General features: G+C 36.1%; 1 protein-coding gene across 4 annotated transcripts; it reads left to right on the plus strand.

Annotated features, from left to right (window-relative positions):
* Window positions 1–354: 354 nt before the first annotated feature.
* Window positions 355–12,177, plus strand: LOC149010917 (disease resistance protein L6-like). 4 transcript variants are annotated; one of them, XR_016174415.1, is made up of 9 exons: window positions 355–1,216; window positions 2,020–2,214; window positions 3,806–4,339; window positions 5,201–6,287; window positions 6,607–6,882; window positions 7,077–9,296; window positions 9,771–9,968; window positions 10,312–10,443; window positions 10,715–12,176. XR_016174415.1 is itself a non-coding variant. In XM_089161343.1 (7 exons), exons 1-6 carry the CDS (start codon window positions 573–575, stop codon window positions 9,261–9,263), a joined length of 4,923 nt encoding a protein of 1,640 aa, XP_089017469.1. In that variant the 5' UTR covers window positions 355–572; the 3' UTR covers window positions 9,264–9,296; window positions 9,771–10,702. The 4 variants fall into 4 exon arrangements, 1 of the variants encoding a protein (XP_089017469.1); XR_016174414.1 differs by having other exon boundaries at window positions 9,771–10,443; window positions 10,715–12,177; XM_089161343.1 differs by lacking the exon at window positions 10,715–12,176 and having other exon boundaries at window positions 9,771–10,702.
* Window positions 12,178–17,668: the final 5,491 nt, after the last annotated feature.

Raw genomic sequence — 17,668 nt, forward strand, 5'->3', positions numbered from 1 at the left:
AACGAAATTGTTTAGTTTCTAACGAAACGTCTGCCCTCTCTTCCCTAGCGATACCTGTCAGGAAGAAGAAACGGACCTCTGTTACTTATTTATTCGGTCCTGTTTTATAGGTTATAATTAACAATACTTACCTCATGTTTCGTTCCTTGTACAGTTGTACCCTCCCTCTCCTCTTCTTCCCGGTTTTTTTTTATTATTTTTTTATCTGATTTGGTTATGGCCTATGGGGTAAAAAAAAGGGTAAGATTTGACTTTTAAGTTGCTTCTTCGTTCAAACACGTACATGGGGTGGGGATACCAACGGACGACGGATTGGTTTTACTCAATTCCAGTTGTGTTGCCATCTGAGTTACGGATTAGTTTCTTTGAGTTAATAATAAGAGGCATTTGAGTATCCTATGTATCTCTCCCTCATTTTTATTTCTTCTGGACAAATCCTGAACTTTCAAGCTACTTCATTTCATTTCTCTTGTGGTCTTCGTCTTTCCAGCCGAATATCAGTGATAAAACCAAGTTAGTTTCCAGGTTCTGCTGTTAAATCTCATCCGTATCTTGAAATTAAGGGGAAAAAAATGTATGCTTTTTGTGTTGTAGGAGGGATTCTACTCATCCTTCTTTTAAAGAAACTCTTCCACAAAGTTACTGATGATGCTCCTGCAAACAGGGACGATGATGAAGCATCTTCATCATCATCTGCTGCACAAGACTGTGATTCCTCAGATCCCTCCTCTTCTCACTCTTCTCCTCTTCTCAAGGAATACGATGTGTTCTTGAGCTTTAGAGGTGTTGACACCCGCACAACCTTCACCGATCACCTCTATGAAGCCCTTGACAGTAAGGGAATCCACACGTTTAGAGACAACGAAAAACTCCAAAAAGGAGAAGAAATCGGTCACGAACTTGTCTCTGCGATCCATCGGTCCAAAATCGCTATTGTGATCTTCTCAAAAGGTTATGCTTCGAGTAAATGGTGCCTCCGCGAACTCGCCGAGATTTCCAAGTGCAGGAAAAAGGAAGGCCAACGACAAGTAATAGTGCTGCCCGTTTTCTATCACGTAGATCCATCTGAGGTTCGAAACCAGACCGGTAGCTATGGGACCGCTTTCCAACATCATCATCAGAAAAAAATCGCCAAAGAGACTCTAGAGGGATGGAGGATGGCTTTGAGAGACGTCGGTGCATTGTCAGGTTGGGATCTCAAGAATACTGCTGATGGGTAAGACCGAACGTACAGCTATTTTGCCTTCTTTAAATTAATAACTTACTTATGGTTCTCTAAAATAAAATTTGAGGCTCTGCTGCTGCACTGCACTGCACTGGGTTTCAAGAGTCGTTGATTCCTCCTGAAATCATGTTTGAGTTTCAGCCTACTGTGTCCCATGATCCCATCCCATCCATTGATTTTTGGGCTATGAAGCTGTCTTCTTTTTAACGTTGATGGTCATGCAAGGATTTGTATGAGTAACCAGGAAATCAAAACCAAAGCATTATCAAAACTTCGGTTTTAGGTTTATATCAGTTTTCAGTCCAATTTGAGCTTGATTCCCCCCCCCCCCCCACTTTTTGGTGCAAATTTGGGCTTCGTTTAGATCAGCTTAATATAAACATAAAAATCTATGGGAAAATAGGTTTTATTTTCTTCTTTGGATATATTGGCTATTAATTATATGTTTGATTTTGGTTCCAGTCTGGCTTCTGCCAGCTTTGAATCGGTGTTGGCCTCTTTGATTCCGTTGTATTTTAGGTTGGTTTGGGGTTTCAATAATCTTAATCAAAACCAGCTCAATAGACTTGGAGTTTGATTCTATCTAATTCCAAATTGACACCATTGCTGCAAATAATAGAATTTTGAAAGATCACTTGTGACCCTAAAAAGTTATGCTGCTAGAGCTTGTTTATGTTTTTTCAGTAGGGATTTGTGATGTTCATTCATTCTGTTAACAAATGGTTATTCAATGAGAAAGAAGTCGGTACATGTCATAATTCAACTTTTTTTTCTTTCTTGATTGAATAATGCAGGGATGAAGGAAAGTTACTAAGTTTAATTGTGGAAGAAGTTTGGAGTAAATTAGACAATAACCCTTTGAATATTTCAAGGGACATGGTTGGAATGGATTCTCATGTAAAAGCAATAGAGAGGTTGCCAAGCATTGACTCTAAACAGATTGTGAGCATCCATGGCATCGGTGGTATTGATAAGACAACAATTGCCAGGTATGCATACAATAAATTCTATCGTGGTTTTGAAGGATATGGCTTTTTAAGAGATGTTCGAAAAACTTCCAAAACAAAGGGTATTGTCCATTTGCAAAGTCAACTTGTCACTTATTTCTTGAATTTGGTAGATCCAAAAATCCGTAATGAGGATGAAGGAATTAATGTGATTAGGCAAAATTTATCCAATAAAAAAATTTATTGTCGTTCTTGATGATGTGGATACTGATTTAAACGCAATAATTGGGGAGGCTGATTGCTGCTTTGGTGTGGGAAGCAAGTTTATCATCACAACTAGAGGCAAACATGTGTTAGATAATCTTGGAGTAGACAACATGTATAAGCCCAAGGAAATGGATCAACATGAGTCCCTTATATTTTTCAATGAACATGCTTTCAAAAAGGACCATCCTCCAAAAGAATATTTAAAACTCTCAAGAAACGTGGTAAATGCTATTGGAGGACTTCCGTTGGTGCTTAAGGTTATATGTTCACATTTATATAAAAAGGGAGAATTAGCATGAGAAGATGCAGTGAAGAAGTTAGCCAATACTCCTCATGTAAAAGTGTGATGAAATTGAAAATAAGTTATGACACGTTAAATTATCCTTAATTAATTTTATTCCAAAACCCATAAATACTCCTATGTCTTTTAATTTAGATGCATATTTTTCATTATAAGAGAAAAAGAAAAAAGAAAAGAAAACCTAAGAAAGACCGTTAAATTTGTTTTGATTGATTTCTCTTTTCTTTTTAGTTCTAATGAAAAAGAAAGGTATACATAAAGAACATAAGAGTATTCTGAAATTTTAATAATAAAATTAATTGATGGTAATTTAGGGTTTTAACTATTAAAATAATTGAAAATATTTTTAATTTAATAATAATATCAACTGAAGATAATTTAAGATTTTAAATATTATAGTAATTAAATATAATTTAGAATTTAAATTAAAACATACTTTTAATTGAGGATAATTTAGGATTTTAAGAAGGGAGGTGTTTGATAATAAAATGGTAAAATCTGACTTATTTGTTCAAACTTCAAAGACATGGCGGTATCAACCATTAGATTTTATTCAAAATGAAGTGTTGCCATCTGAGCAATGGGTCACCTTCTTTGACTTTGAGGTATTGGGTGAAGGAGTCTGGATCAGCTACCCGTCGGGGTAGTACAAAGATGGCTTTACCACCATAAATACAAGGGGACCCAGGGGTAGGTGATGGAAAGGCTTTTTTATTTTTTTTTTATTATTTTTTATCAGTGGGTCCCACCGAATTTGTGTGGTAAACCCGTCGGCTCCCCAGGTGATGGTCCGGATTCGTGGGGAAGTCCCTTGAACCTTCATGCTACTTCATTTCATTTCAGTTCATTTCTCTTGTGGCCTTTCCAACTGGGTACCAGTGAGAAAGCAAGGGATAAATCCAAGCTAGTTTCCAGAACCAGGTTCTGCTCTTAAATCTTATCCGCATCTTGAAATTAAGAGTGAAAATGTATATTTTCGAGTCATAGGAGGGATCTTACATTCTTACTTATTCTTCTTTTAAAGAAACTCATCCACAAAGTTACTGATAATGCTCCTGCAAACAGGAACGATGACGAAGCATCATCATCTGCCACACAAGACTGTGATTCCTCAGAATCCACCTCTTCTGGCTCTGGGCAGGAATACGAGGTGTTCTTGAGCTTTAGAGGTGAGGACGCTCGCAAGACCTTGACCGACCACCTCTACCAAGCCCTTGAAGGTAAGGGAATCCACACGTTCAGAGACAACGAAAAACTTCGAATTGGAGAAGAGATTGGTCCGGCACTTCTCTCTGCAATCCGTCAGTCCAAAGTTGCCATTATAATCTTCTCAAAAGGTTATGCTTCCAGTAAGTGGTGCCTCCGCGAACTCGCCGAGATCTCCAAATGCAGGAAGAAGGAAGGCCAAAGACAAATGATAGTGTTCCCTGTTTTCTATCACGTAGATCCAACAGAGGTTCGGAGCCAGACTGGTAGCTATGGGACCGCTTTCCAACATCATGAGAAAGAATTCGAAAAAGAGACTCTATTGGAGTGGAGGAAGGCTTTGAGAGACGTTGGTGAATTGAAGGGCTGGGATCTCAAGAACACTGCTGATGGGTAAGACCGAACGTACAGCTATTTTACCTTCATTAAATTAATAACTTACTTATGGTTCTCTAAAATTTGAGGGTCTGCACTCTGCACTGCACTGGGTTTCAAGAGTCGTTGATTCCTCCTGAAATCATGTTTAGTGCGTAGCTAGTTAGAAGATAAGTTGCATTATTATCATGGTATACAGAGTTTCAGCCTACTGTGTCCCATCCCATCCATTGATTGTTGGGCTATGACTATGAGGCGGTCTTCTTTTGAACGTTGATGGCCATGCAAGGATTTGTATGAGCGACCAGGAAATCAGAACCAAAGCAATATGAAAACTTGGGTTTTGGGTTAGTATCAGTTTTTTCAGTAAATTGGTTGGTCTTAGTCCAATTACGGCTGTGTTTTTTTCTTTTTCCTTTTTTGGTGCAAATTTGGGCTTGGTTTGGATTCAGCTTAATATACACATAAAAATCTATGGGAAAATAGGTTTTCCCCTTCTTCTTCGGATTACATTGGCTATTATATGCTTGGTTTTGGTTCCAGTCTGGCTTGTGCCAGCTTTGAATTGGTGTTGGCCTCTTTGGTTCCGTTGTATTTTGGGTTGTTTTGGGTTTCAATAATCTAAATCAAAACCAGCTCCAATAAGACTTGGAGTTTGATTCTATCTAATTCCAAATTGACACCATTGCTGCAAATAATATAGTTTTGAAAGATCACTTACGACCCTAAAAAGTTATGCCCCTAGAGCTTGTTTATCTTTTTTTCAATAAGGATCTGTGATGTTCATTCATTCTGTTAACAAATGGCTCTTCAATGAGAAAGATGCAAATACATGTCATCATTCAGCTATTTAATTTTCTTCTTATTTGAATTATGCAGGCACGAAGGAAAGTTAGTAAGTTCAATTGTGGAAGAAGTTTGGAGTAAATTAGACAAGACCCCCTTGTATATTTCAAAGAATATGGTTGGAATGGATTCTCATGTAAAAGAAATAGAGAGGTTGCTAAGGAACCCTAAACAGATTGTGGGCATCCATGGCATCGGTGGTATTGGTAAGACAACAATTGCCAAGTGCGTGTACAATAAAGTCTATCGTAGTTTTGAAGGATGTAGCTTTCTAAGAGATGTTCGGGAAACTTCCAAAACAAAGGGAATTGTCCATTTGCAAATTCAACTTGTCACTACTATCTTGAAGTTGGAGAATCCAAAGATCCATGATGAAGATGAAGGAATTAATGTGATTAGGGAAAGATTAGCCACTAAAAAAGTTCTTGTTGTTCTTGATGATGTTGATAGAGATACTAATTTGAGTGCAATAATTGGAGAGGGTGATTGGTTTGGTGTTGGAAGTAAGACTATTGTTACCACAAGGGACAAGCGTGTTTTGGATAATCTTGGAGTAGACAACACATACAAGCCCAGTGAAATGAATCCAGGTCAGTCACTTATACTTTTCAGTAGGCATGCCTTCAAGATGGACCATCCTCCAAAAAAGTATTTGGAACTCTCAAGAGATGTGATAAGGACTACTGGAGGACATCCTTTGGCGCTTAAGGTTACAGGTTCAAATTTATATCAAAGAGAAGAACCAACATGGAAAGAAGTAGTGAAGAAGTTAGCCAACAGTCCTCACAAAGAAGTGCAAAAGATATTAAGAATAAGTTATGATGGTCTTGATCAGGAGGAGAAAGTGATATTTTTGGATATTGCTTGCTTTTTTATTGGAAAGAAAAAAGACTACGCATGTTATATATGGGATGGCTCTAACTTTGCCCCACGTTTAGGAATTGAAAATCTTTGCCTAAAGTCACTCATTGAGATTAATGAAAGAAATGAGTTCAGCATGCATGATCAGCTAAGAGATCTTGGAAGGGAAATTGTTCGCCACGAAAACTTTGACGAGCCTGGGAAACGTAGTAGGTTGTGGTCACTTGAGGACGTAAAGGAAATACTAAGTACTCAAGAGGTTTGTTCTCAATAAATGATTAGTATATCTAAATTTGTGTGTGTGTGTGTTTAATTTTTTATATATCATTATGATGATTTCATGAATAAGTATCTACTTAGTTTCAGAAAAAACATATCATTTATTATAAATATACTGTTTGAAATCAAACGGTAGACACACATGGGTGGATCCATGCTACAAAAGATCCTACACCCACAGCCCAGTTTCTAATATTTAAGATTTCGGCCCAATATAATATAATAATGGGTTCATTGTTCCATTATACATGGACGATAAGCAAGCTTTGTCAATGTTGCTAACTCTATTTGTTTTGTAGGGAACACAAAATGTTGAAGGACTCCAGACAACGACTTGTTATGATGACAAACATATGATGATCGAAGGATTTGGTGCAATGACTCGACTAAGGATACTTGACCTTAAATATGCCGAGGTTGCTAGAAACCTTGAGCATGCCTTTCCAAACTTGAGATACCTTAGTTGGAAGAGTTGCCCTGTGCAATTTGTACCAACGAATCTAAGGAGATTGTGTGTTCTGGATTTGTCTTGGAGTGACATTACAGAGAATTGGATGGGCTGGCAGTATATCAAGGTAGGTCTCTAAGAATAAGAGTTCTCTCTCTTTCTTCTTCTTCTTTTTTTCCCCTTTCTAATTTTGAAATTTTTTTTTTTTTTTGGTATACTAATTTTGAAATTATTGTAATTTGTTGCCATTTGTTGTTTGTATATATATAGCTTCATCATTTAATTAATATCTAATAATCAAGTTGTTGTTCTGTTATGCAGGAGGTAAAAACTCTTAAAGTTCTAAAGCTAAGCAGATGTCATAAACTATGCCGAATTCCAAACTTATCAACAAATAAACAACTGGAGGTATTGCTTATTGATCAGTGTTACAATTTGGTTGAAGTTGATAACAACATTGGTCATCTTAAGGGTTTAGTCACATTGAACATGAGTAGTTGCCGCAATTTAACATGTCTCCCAAACAGCATTTGTGAGTTGAGTTCTCTCAAAATTCTTAACCTTCAAGAGACAAAAATCTGCGAGTTACCAAAAGGATGGGGGGTCCACTTGAAAGCCTTAACAGAGCTGCACTTTGACTTTTCTAAAATACCGCTACCATACTTGTCAAACATCCAAATTCTGGATATTGGTCTGTATCATCATACTCGACAAGAAGGAAGCAGTCGAGGTGAAAAGAGGGACATAATCCCACTCCCGGAGCTCCCTCCAAGTTTGAGATATTTGGATGCTTCAAGATGTACAATGGAATCACTCCCACCAAGTTTGCCAAATCTGACAAATTTAATGGAATTGTACCTTTTGGACTGTCCCAATCTGGAGGAGATACCATCTACCATCAATGCTCTTCCAAGGCTGAAGTCTCTTGCTTTAGGATGGTGTCCTCAGGTCCAATGCATTCCTCATCTTCCCCCTACTTTGAAAAGCTTCGAGGTTTTTGAATGTGAAAACCTCAGAGAAATATTAGGAATCTTGGGCATGACAAATTTAGAGAGCATAAAAATTCATGATTGCTCCAAGCTAGCCAAAATCAAAAGCCTTGAAGGATTGGATTCCCTGCAACAATTAAGCATTTGGAGATGTCCCTTATTGGTGAAATTGCCTAAACTTCAATGCTTAAAAAAATTGTGCAAATTAGATCTCCAGGACATTGGTTTATTTGAAATTGAAGGCCTTGAGGGATTGAAAGCGTTGAGCATACGCAAGTGCACGTCTTTAAGTATAATTTCAAATTTATCCACTTTAGAGAATCTGGTGTCATTTGAAATTGGGTACTGCAATGAGTTATCCAACGTTGTGGGCCTAGAGAAATTGGGCTCCCTCGAGAAACTGAAGGTAGACGAATGCCCATCATTGAAAATTAGAAAACTTCCTAAAATATTGTGTGAATTAAAAATCATTTTGGATGATGATGATGGGTCATTAATTGAGGAGCTCAGGCATTTGAAGTGTTTGACAAAGCTGGAGCTCGAGTGGAGGTCCCCACCTTCCTTGAGAGTAGTACCAGACTTATCCAACATGAAGGCATTAAAGCATTTGGAATTAAGGCACCCGCCAGCAGCACAGGGGTTAAGGTTAACTAATTCTGGATCATTAGAACCACTGCCGGATCTCTCACCCTTGAAGAACCTGAAAGTTCTAAGGCTTAATTGTTGTGAGTGGGTAACAAAGATCCCGGGTGTTGGCAGATTAGAAAAGTTGGAAGAACTGACGGTGTACCAATGCAACTCAATAGAAATATTTCCAAATATCTCTGACTTGACGAAGCTAAAGAGCCTACAATTCACCTACTGTAAGAAACTAACTACAATTCAGGGGCAGCTTGATAGGTTGGAAAATCTAGAGGAGTTGTCTATTGATGGATGCATTTCTATTGAAACGTTACTATGTCTGTCCAACTTGAAGAAGCTGCGGTGTCTATCAGCTCGTCGCTGCAAGAAGTTATCAGAGACTCAGGGGCTTGATAGGTTGGAAAATCTAGAGGAGTTGTTTATCGATGGATGCATTTCTATTAAAACGCTACCATCTCTATCCAACTTGAAGAAGCTGCGGTGGCTATCAGCTCGTGGCTGCAAGAAGTTATCAGAGATTCAGGGGCTCGATAGGATGGAAAATAGGTTGGAAAATCTAAGGAGGTTGTCTATTGATGGATGCATTTCTATTGAAACGTTACCATCTCTATCCAACTTGAAGAAGCTGCGGTGGCTATCAGCTCGTGGCTGCAAGAAGTTATCAGAGATTCAGGGGCTTGATGGGTTGCAAAATCTAGAGGAGTTGTTTATTGATGGATGCATTTCTATTGAAACGTTACCATCTCTGTCCAACTTGAAGAAGCTGAGGTGGCTGTCAGCTCGTGGCTGCAAGAAGTTATCAGAGATTCAGGGACTTGATGAGTTGGAAAATCTAACGTACCAGTATATCAATGGATGCATTTCTACTGACCAATAGTGATGAATCAACTCTCAAGCATTGCAGTTACAGGTGCAGTTTCTCTCCCTCTTTGTTTCTTTGCAACCCTGTCTCAGTTCCTAACGTTATACTCCCATTTCTCTCATATTTCGTCATTTTTTTTAGGGTAAAATCTTCTCCACCTAAATTTGACCATATATAACTCAAGTACATTTAAATTCCATGAAATCAGATCTGAAATCAGCAGCAGATACTGTCAAAAACTTCACTTAGACACCAACAATTTAGATTATTGCACGTCTGTAAAACCATAAATAGAACATGCCATCGTATTGGACATGTTTATGTGAAGGCAAACATTTCCTTGCTTCATAAAGAAAATTATTGGATTGAGATGTCCATTTTCAAGTCAAATAAGATATGACCACATTGTTAAGAAGCTCAAAATGACACACTTATTCCTAGTGAGATTAGTATCTCATATATCACATAAAACTACCAATGTATACCATAACATGCTCATCTTTTTCCATCTTTGTGTTTCAGGATGATGTACCTAGACATGGTATGCTCTTATATATTGGTGAGTCTGATGGCATGGAGAAGAATGAAAATTTCAAGTCCAGTCCATACCTCCATGTTGCAGCTTCCTTTGGCAGAATTGCTATTGCTTTAACTAATTTCCGTAGCTATAGAGCATTGTCATGATTTTGCATTGTCATAACAAAGCTTTGCACTGTGAAGGTATCTCCTACGACCTTGAATATGTCTTTGGCATGGATATTAAGTGATTATTGTTTGGGACCTCATGTCCCTAATCTGCAGTATCAAATAGAAGGAATTCGTCTCTGTTTTTAAATTTTTTTTAGTAATGCTGGTGGTCTTCACTGCAAAATCATTGCTTGGGTATCAGTTGTGATATTGTTTATCTCTGTTTCACATTCTTTCTCAGTTGCTCACTTCCCTTCCATTTCTTCTAGCCTTACGCTAGTGCAATGAAAGATGATGTCTTGCTACATTGAAGCCTAGTTAGCGTTTATACTAGATCACCTTTAGGCCTCAGCTAAACAATCTTTTTGGTTTCCAGGCTGGAAGTCATTACATTGCCAATGAGGAATGTATCAAGATCCCTTGCATGAGGAAGAAGTCTAGCTCTGGCATTACTGCCCAGCATTTCATCAGTGATGTCAAAATGTAACATATGAAACATATTTCAATGGTGAGAGAATACTAAACACTAACCTTAATTATCTCCGTTAACAACATTGGCAGTCTGATATATACAATCTTATCCCTGTTTCCAGGGAAATTCAAGCCCTAGAAGAGCCTCCCTGTCTGCCTAGCTTAGCAATATATAATTTTGGTGCTACATTGTTGTATCACCTGTTGCTTTGTGGACCACCTAATGTTTTGCAAGATATAATTAGTATGCATAGAAGATTGTATATCCATCCCTTACACTCCTAACTTTTGAGCTGATATATTTGCAGGCATTGATTGGATTAAGTAGTAGAGGAACTTGAAGAAGGCAGGGCAGTGGAATGTGGAAGTCTATTGATGCTCCTTCTGTATAAAAGGGTTCTTGGTGAAAGAAGCCATCCTCCGCAATTTGTTCTTTGCAATGTAGATAGGTATTTTTTATTTCAATTTATGATAGTTTTGCTCATAAAGCAAATGTGTACATTGTAGAGTAAACCAACTTCAACCCCATTCATCCAAGGTAAATTCTAAATTATTATGATGCCCAATTGAAACAAATATTGCTTAATACCATGATATGGTTCAGTCAGACCTCGTAATGGAAGCAGAGCAGTGCAGATATTCATGGATTGGAACCTTATAACAATAAACAATGATTCCATTCATTACTTGAGAGTCTTGTTCTGGTTTTGGTTCCATAGGGTGTTGAGTATAAAGTTATTAAGTAAATCTGAGACTCTCACTCTGCTTTCAGTCTAGTCGGGCTTGGTTTGAAGGTTGAAGACAACCATCCTTGGCTGTTTCTCTACCACAAATGTGCCCATCCCTTGTTTCCATAGTGTTAGATCTTTCTCAACTGAGCTTCCCCTTGGGTTTCGGTAGAGATTCATTTGCTAATTTGTTGGCTTGTCTACGTATCTGCTCAATGGACTTTTAAGCTACCAACTGCAATAGATATCCACCACTACCAAGGGGAGAGTTCTTCTCTGTGTTAGTTTGACTTATATTAGTTACAGCACTACCATCAACTTTTAGTTCAGAATTTATTTTGTGTAGCATCCAGGTGAGCCATAAGCTATTTGGATTGGGATTTGGATCCCAGTTCAACATCAATAGTTTGGATTTACAGTTGCCGAACTGATGAGCAAGTTGACAAGAACAGCATAGAGGATGATTTAAGAGAACTTTTAAACCTCCCAAAAAGCAATTTAATTCTAGGGTGAATTTCAAAATTTCAAAACTTTCCACACTCCTTTTCTGTCACCTAATCTCCTCATAACCTGGGTTTATTCTAAGAAAAATCTCGGAACATATCTGAGCATACAAGGGGGTGGGGATAATTACCACACAGTATAGACATTTCAAACCTTCAGCATACAACAGGAGGGGGAGAGGTAATTAACTGGACTTTTATAAATTGAATTCACTTGGTTCGTATTGGGTCAACCAATTTCAATTTTAATCGAATGTGGATCGGATCCTATTTTGAAGCTTGAAACTGAACCAAATAACCGAACTGAATTAAATTGTTTAATGATTTATTTTGAAATGACTATCAATGTATTTCCATGTTAGGCTTAATCCTTATCATTTTGATTATTGTATTCTTATTCAAATTTCTAACAAATCTTTTGGGGAAAATTTCAAGAACACCTCAAAATATATGGTGAAAAGCACAAATACCGCAGAATTATGCTAAGTTGGCAAAAACACCACAAAATGTCATTTGAAATTGTACAATAGCACTCCTTGTTCGTATTTTCCGATAAGTCGTAGCTATAAAATTTTATAATCCCTAAATTACCCCTAGATTCTAGTAGTCTACTAGTTTACCCTTAATAAAAATTGAAAACATTAAAAAAATAATTGGCAACGATCTTCCTCTTCATCAAAGCATTGGAAGTCAGTTACACGTCCAAAACCAGTTCCAGTAAACCATTGAATAAACCAAAGTGGTGGAAAGGATAGCCAATACCTAGAACGATTGTAAGAACTCAAGCCAGTGGTTGAAGATATGAAACAATGTGAGCTTACAATGATGACTACGACGATGAATGATAGTTAATAGGGAGCAAAACAAGTGGAGGATACGAGAGGGGTAAAAGATGTCCATAAAACCGGAGAAGTTTTTTTGAATTAGTCTTAAATTAGAAGTCTTGAACTTTTTATTCATATGATGTAATTCCCCACCATAGACATAGATTAGAAAATTATGAATTTATGTTTGTGAGAGAGCCTACATGGCTGGTGTTTTAGTATGAGCACTCTCTTCCCTCTTCCTCCTCGTCTTATGCAACATGTCTCTTCCTCCTCTTCCTATTCTTCTAATTCTCCTTTTGGTGAAAGCCACCGCCATAGCATATCATTCCTGGCCCTACATTACTACTTGGGCTGCTGGTTCTATATTTTAGTTTCATCACAAACTCGACTTACCACAGAGAGTAGTTGCTTTGCCCTAACATGAGAGTGATATTCAAAATCCTGATCTACATCATGATCAAATCCCTCGGATCAAATAATCATGATGAATGTGGCCCCAATCCTTCATTTATCTCTCGTCTTCCTTGGGTGTAACATTACATGATTCTTTTTTTTTTTTCCTTTTTGTGAACCTTGAAAGGAAAGAATAAAGAAAAAGGGGGGGGGGGGGGGGGTGGAGCGGAGCCCAAGCTAACCAAGCCTCTACGAGTACAAAAGAAATATCTAAAAGTCCCAATTAATAACAATGTGCTTGTTCCTTGGGCCATCAACAAGGGATTTGTGCTATAACTTCATTTTAAAGCCCTTTATACTTTAAGACCTATAGTCACTCACCAGTTAGAATTTTCCACTGAGAAACAAATTAAAGGAAGAAAGCTAGAGGAGTTTCTATAGTATCAAGATGAGCACCAAATTTTCAACAAAATTTTGGTGAATTGAGTTTCCTAGGCCTGTTTCATATGTCTATATTCATTGATGGTAATGGTGAATGAAGATGATGACATCAATCAAATAGTTATTTATACTAGTTTTATAGGTAGTACATCTAGGTTCTCTGTCATGTTACATGAAACGATTGTTGTAGTAATCTAGACAAAAATTAGACATGAAGGAAAGAAATTTGGACTCGGAAGTCATCAATGAAAACAAACAACAATCTGAAACTGTCAAGGTTGCCCAGGCAACTACCCTATGGCATTTCATCCACCAATATTATTATTTTTCTTCATTTTCATATGACAAATCTATGAGAGGCATGTTATAGATTAATGCTTCAGTAGATTCTGAATTATTTAATGTGTAAATCAAGGAATAAGACAATGAATCCCAGGGATAAGTTAGCTGCCTTCTATGACACACACAACCCTCCAATTCCCAACCTTGTAGCTGAGCCCAATTGTCACATTCACTAAGTTATACTTATTCACAAATGTTTTATACTGCATTTCGTATGAACATTTGAGTCCTTGCTACCTGTTTCATGGATTTGACAAATTTTGCTTAAACTGAAATGGTGTTGCCTTCTCATCTTAAGAAAACCATATATAGAGGTTCTTTAAATTGTTGATCACCTGATGCCCCTGAAGGTGTCAAGCGGAGTTTGGTTGTGAACAAATTGTGTGCCAGTTTTAAGGAAGAGGCTTAGGAAGGAGAGGAGAGATATTTCACTTTGAACTATCTTATTGTCGCCCTTTATCTGTGAGGTATTGTCGCAAATTCTCTTCCCTATTCCGATCTTCATTGATTTTTTTTTTGTCCCTTTCCCTGTTTCATCTTGAACTTCTTCATCATTTGTTCATAAAGAGCCTCTCAATCTATTTTTTTATTGCTACACAAGTACATAAATTGTTGTTATCCCATCTTTAGTTGTGCTCTGTGACAAACAGTTGCACTCAATATTCCAGAGAAGCACCGCAAATGGCTGGAGTGGGGACACAAACAATATGTAACAGAAAAACGAATACTCAGTTGGATCACTTTCTTCTTAGCAAAGGTTAGTTCACACATTCTCATCACAATCAAGCTCATCTGTTGCATCCAAGTATGAGAAGGGTGTAGAACTCACATTAGCCTTATTGGAAGATTCAGGAATACATCAAGAATAAAAAGAAAAGGGAACAAAGGAGCATTTGGCTATGTTGTCTCCATTTTAACTTATTTGAATATATAGCTAGATTTGATTGTTGTAGAGGGATTCTATCATATGTTAAGTCGAAATGTAATCTCAATATCTTTCATGTGTTCAAGAGTGAAGTTTTTTTCCTTTTTTTTTTTTTTTTTTATCTCTATGTTTCATGGCTAGTAGGGTGGAGAAAATAGCTACTAGTAAGGTTTGCCTCGCAAAGATTTTTCATCCAAGTCTAGTGAAACTGAAATATTAGTTGAATTTCTCTTCTTTTTTTTTTTTTTTTTTTTTTTTTTTTTTTTTGGGGGGTGTTTGAAGCTATAAAATAAACCAACAGTTCTTTTGGTTCATGTGGGGAGATGACCATTACAGACGAAACAAATTCTATTATCTTCTTCTTGTAATTCTTTTTGTTCAAGGGAGTAAGTACTTTGTTATGGAAGTTGAAGAGATTAATACAACGTTAGGTTCTTAAGGTTAGTAAGATACTTTTTTCTTTTATTTATCCAAACTCAATTCATATGTACTCTAATCTAATTAAATTAACACAAGGTTGAATATAGTTGGGCCAACATGACCCAAGGGCTAAACCATAATCCGGTTAGATCCTGCCAGTGTTAGTTTATAACCCAAATGACCAAACATGCCCTTCAAGTTGAGATGTAACAGTGGGCTTGGGCCAAGGCTCAGGTTGGATTTGGACCGGTTTGGGCCAATAAGGTTCTATGGAATCACTAATTTATAAGCTGTAAATGCTCCTCGTGATCTAGACCCTAAAGTACTGGTTTTTTACTTTTGCCAAAGGAAAAATCTAAATGTCATTATATCTAGTAAAGTATTATATTTTACTATTATGACAATTAATTTGTATTTAATTTGCATTCACTTTCATCTATTAGTATTTCATTTACCTAGGTTGTTTTCATGGTTGTTGATACTCTATTACTTAACATATAAAATATACATTAACAACAATCTTAGTCTTACCCCAAGTTTAAAAAGTTGTCATCATGTGACAACTGAATTTTGTATTTTCTTGCTTTTAACAATGCTATTTGGTTTTTGATGAATTATATGTTAAATATTTTTTTATATTTTTTCCTTGTTTATCTTAGATGTAGAGTTCTAAAAGAATGAAAAATGGCTTCAGATTAGGTTTTTAAATATTGTTTTTTGTATGAAAGGTTGTTTTTGCTTATGGACACACAAAAATGTTGAATTAATTGCAAAAAATCACTCCCCTGTATTTTTGCTTCCATACTTGTTCAAATCAGTCGTATTAAAATACGCTTTATACACGTAAAGTATGATTACCGTACACAACTTATTGAGCCAGATTACTATAAAAATAGTATTTTTATCCTATGGACTAATTAATTGCCATATGTATCCGTACCCGAACTTACTAACTATGATAATAACTAGAATTAGATATTACATTTACACTAAAAATATACTAAAGTTATATAACAACAATCTCAATTTTATACCAACAAAATATAGTTACTTATACTATCTCAAATGAAACAAAACAAAATCTGGAGAACTTCAAAAAATAATAATTAGGAGAGAGCATAAAAAAATAAAATAGTAATTAAGGAGATGAGAAATGCATAAGTGTAAATGACATGTCCCCCATGTCATTTATAGCCTAACATAAAAATCAAACATCTATATATATATATATAAAATAATGAAACAATATAACTTCTAAGTTATAATTACTATTTTTGTCCTCGTTAAATTTGTTCAACTAGATGCATAAGACAAGAAAAAAAATGAAAATAAAATAAAATTTTCGTGGTCTTAAATCATTTGATGTATTAAAAAAAGAAGAAACCACAAAACTCCCAAACTACCATTAATCTGATATCAAAAACTTCTAAAAATAATAATAAATAAAACCCTTGTCACACTGAAAATAGATGCACAAAAAGTATAAAATAATTAAACTTCATAAAAAATTTTTTTTTTATCCACGAATAATAAACAATTTATAAATCTATATTGTTACACTGAACACAAATATTAGGGACAAAATCAAAATCAAGATTAAGAGCAAAATCAAGGACATGTCATATAGGTCAAACACTTATCCTAGTCCCACCATTGTCCATGATTTAAGACTAGAACATTTGATCTGACTTGCCCACAAGGCCATAACCTTGAGCCCGTGCCTTGTTCGGACTTAAGGTTGGACAAGACAACTCAAGGCCACCATAGCCAAGCTTGCACCCTTATTTATAACAGATAAAAACTTATTTATATCTTTGAAGAAAAAAATTTTCTTTCAAGGGATGGGGATTCATCCTAAGGTTCTTGTTAGTTGAATGACCTTCCTTGTTCCATAATGTAAGCCTTCTTGAACCCATCAAAAATACGTCATCAAGTGTTTACTTCAACCGTTGCCTTAAAAGATAACATGGTTTCAATATTTTTGGTTTTTCTAATTAAAATTTTGAGGTTCTCTTGATTCGATTTACATGCATCTTGACTACTTCCTCAATCAGGGTAACTTGTTATCTATAATCTAAATATAGATAGGGTTTCATTCCTGGTCCCAAAAGAAATTCAAACTCTTGACTTTGTATTATTATTTTTCACTACAAACTAAGTTGAGAAATCCTTTAGCAAAATTGATGTATGATCTTCAATCACAAGAATCCACACATTCTAATCTATGCAAACATAATGTCCCCCCCAAAAAAAAAAAATCAAAGAGTTGCTAATTTAGCAATGACAACACATCTTAGTGAAGAGATCATTGAGTTCAACTCTCTATGATGGTATATGTAACAGTCCATCATCCCTAATACAAAAAGTTACAAATTCCCAACAAAAGATAATGTCTCAAAAAGAAAACATGACATGGTAATGGGGAAATCTGCAACATTTTTGTCCTTGTTATATATAGGGAAATGAGGAAACTAAATTGGCAAATGATGGTCACAATGCTCCCATCGAATGTTTAATACTCCAATATTTTAATATGAAACTCCCCATGGGCAATGCAAAAGAAACAGGATTGAAAAGATAATATAATTTAAGGATAATTATTGGTGCTCCTTGTATTATAGTTTAAAAATTATCTTATTCCTTGTATTTCTTTAAATTGTATTTCTTTAAATTGTTGATCAAA

Source organism: Hakea prostrata, chromosome 7 (genome assembly GCF_041222555.1).
Source record: "Hakea prostrata isolate BN-2017 chromosome 7, UWA_Hpros_2, whole genome shotgun sequence".
NCBI classification, from domain to species: domain Eukaryota; kingdom Viridiplantae; phylum Streptophyta; class Magnoliopsida; order Proteales; family Proteaceae; genus Hakea; species Hakea prostrata.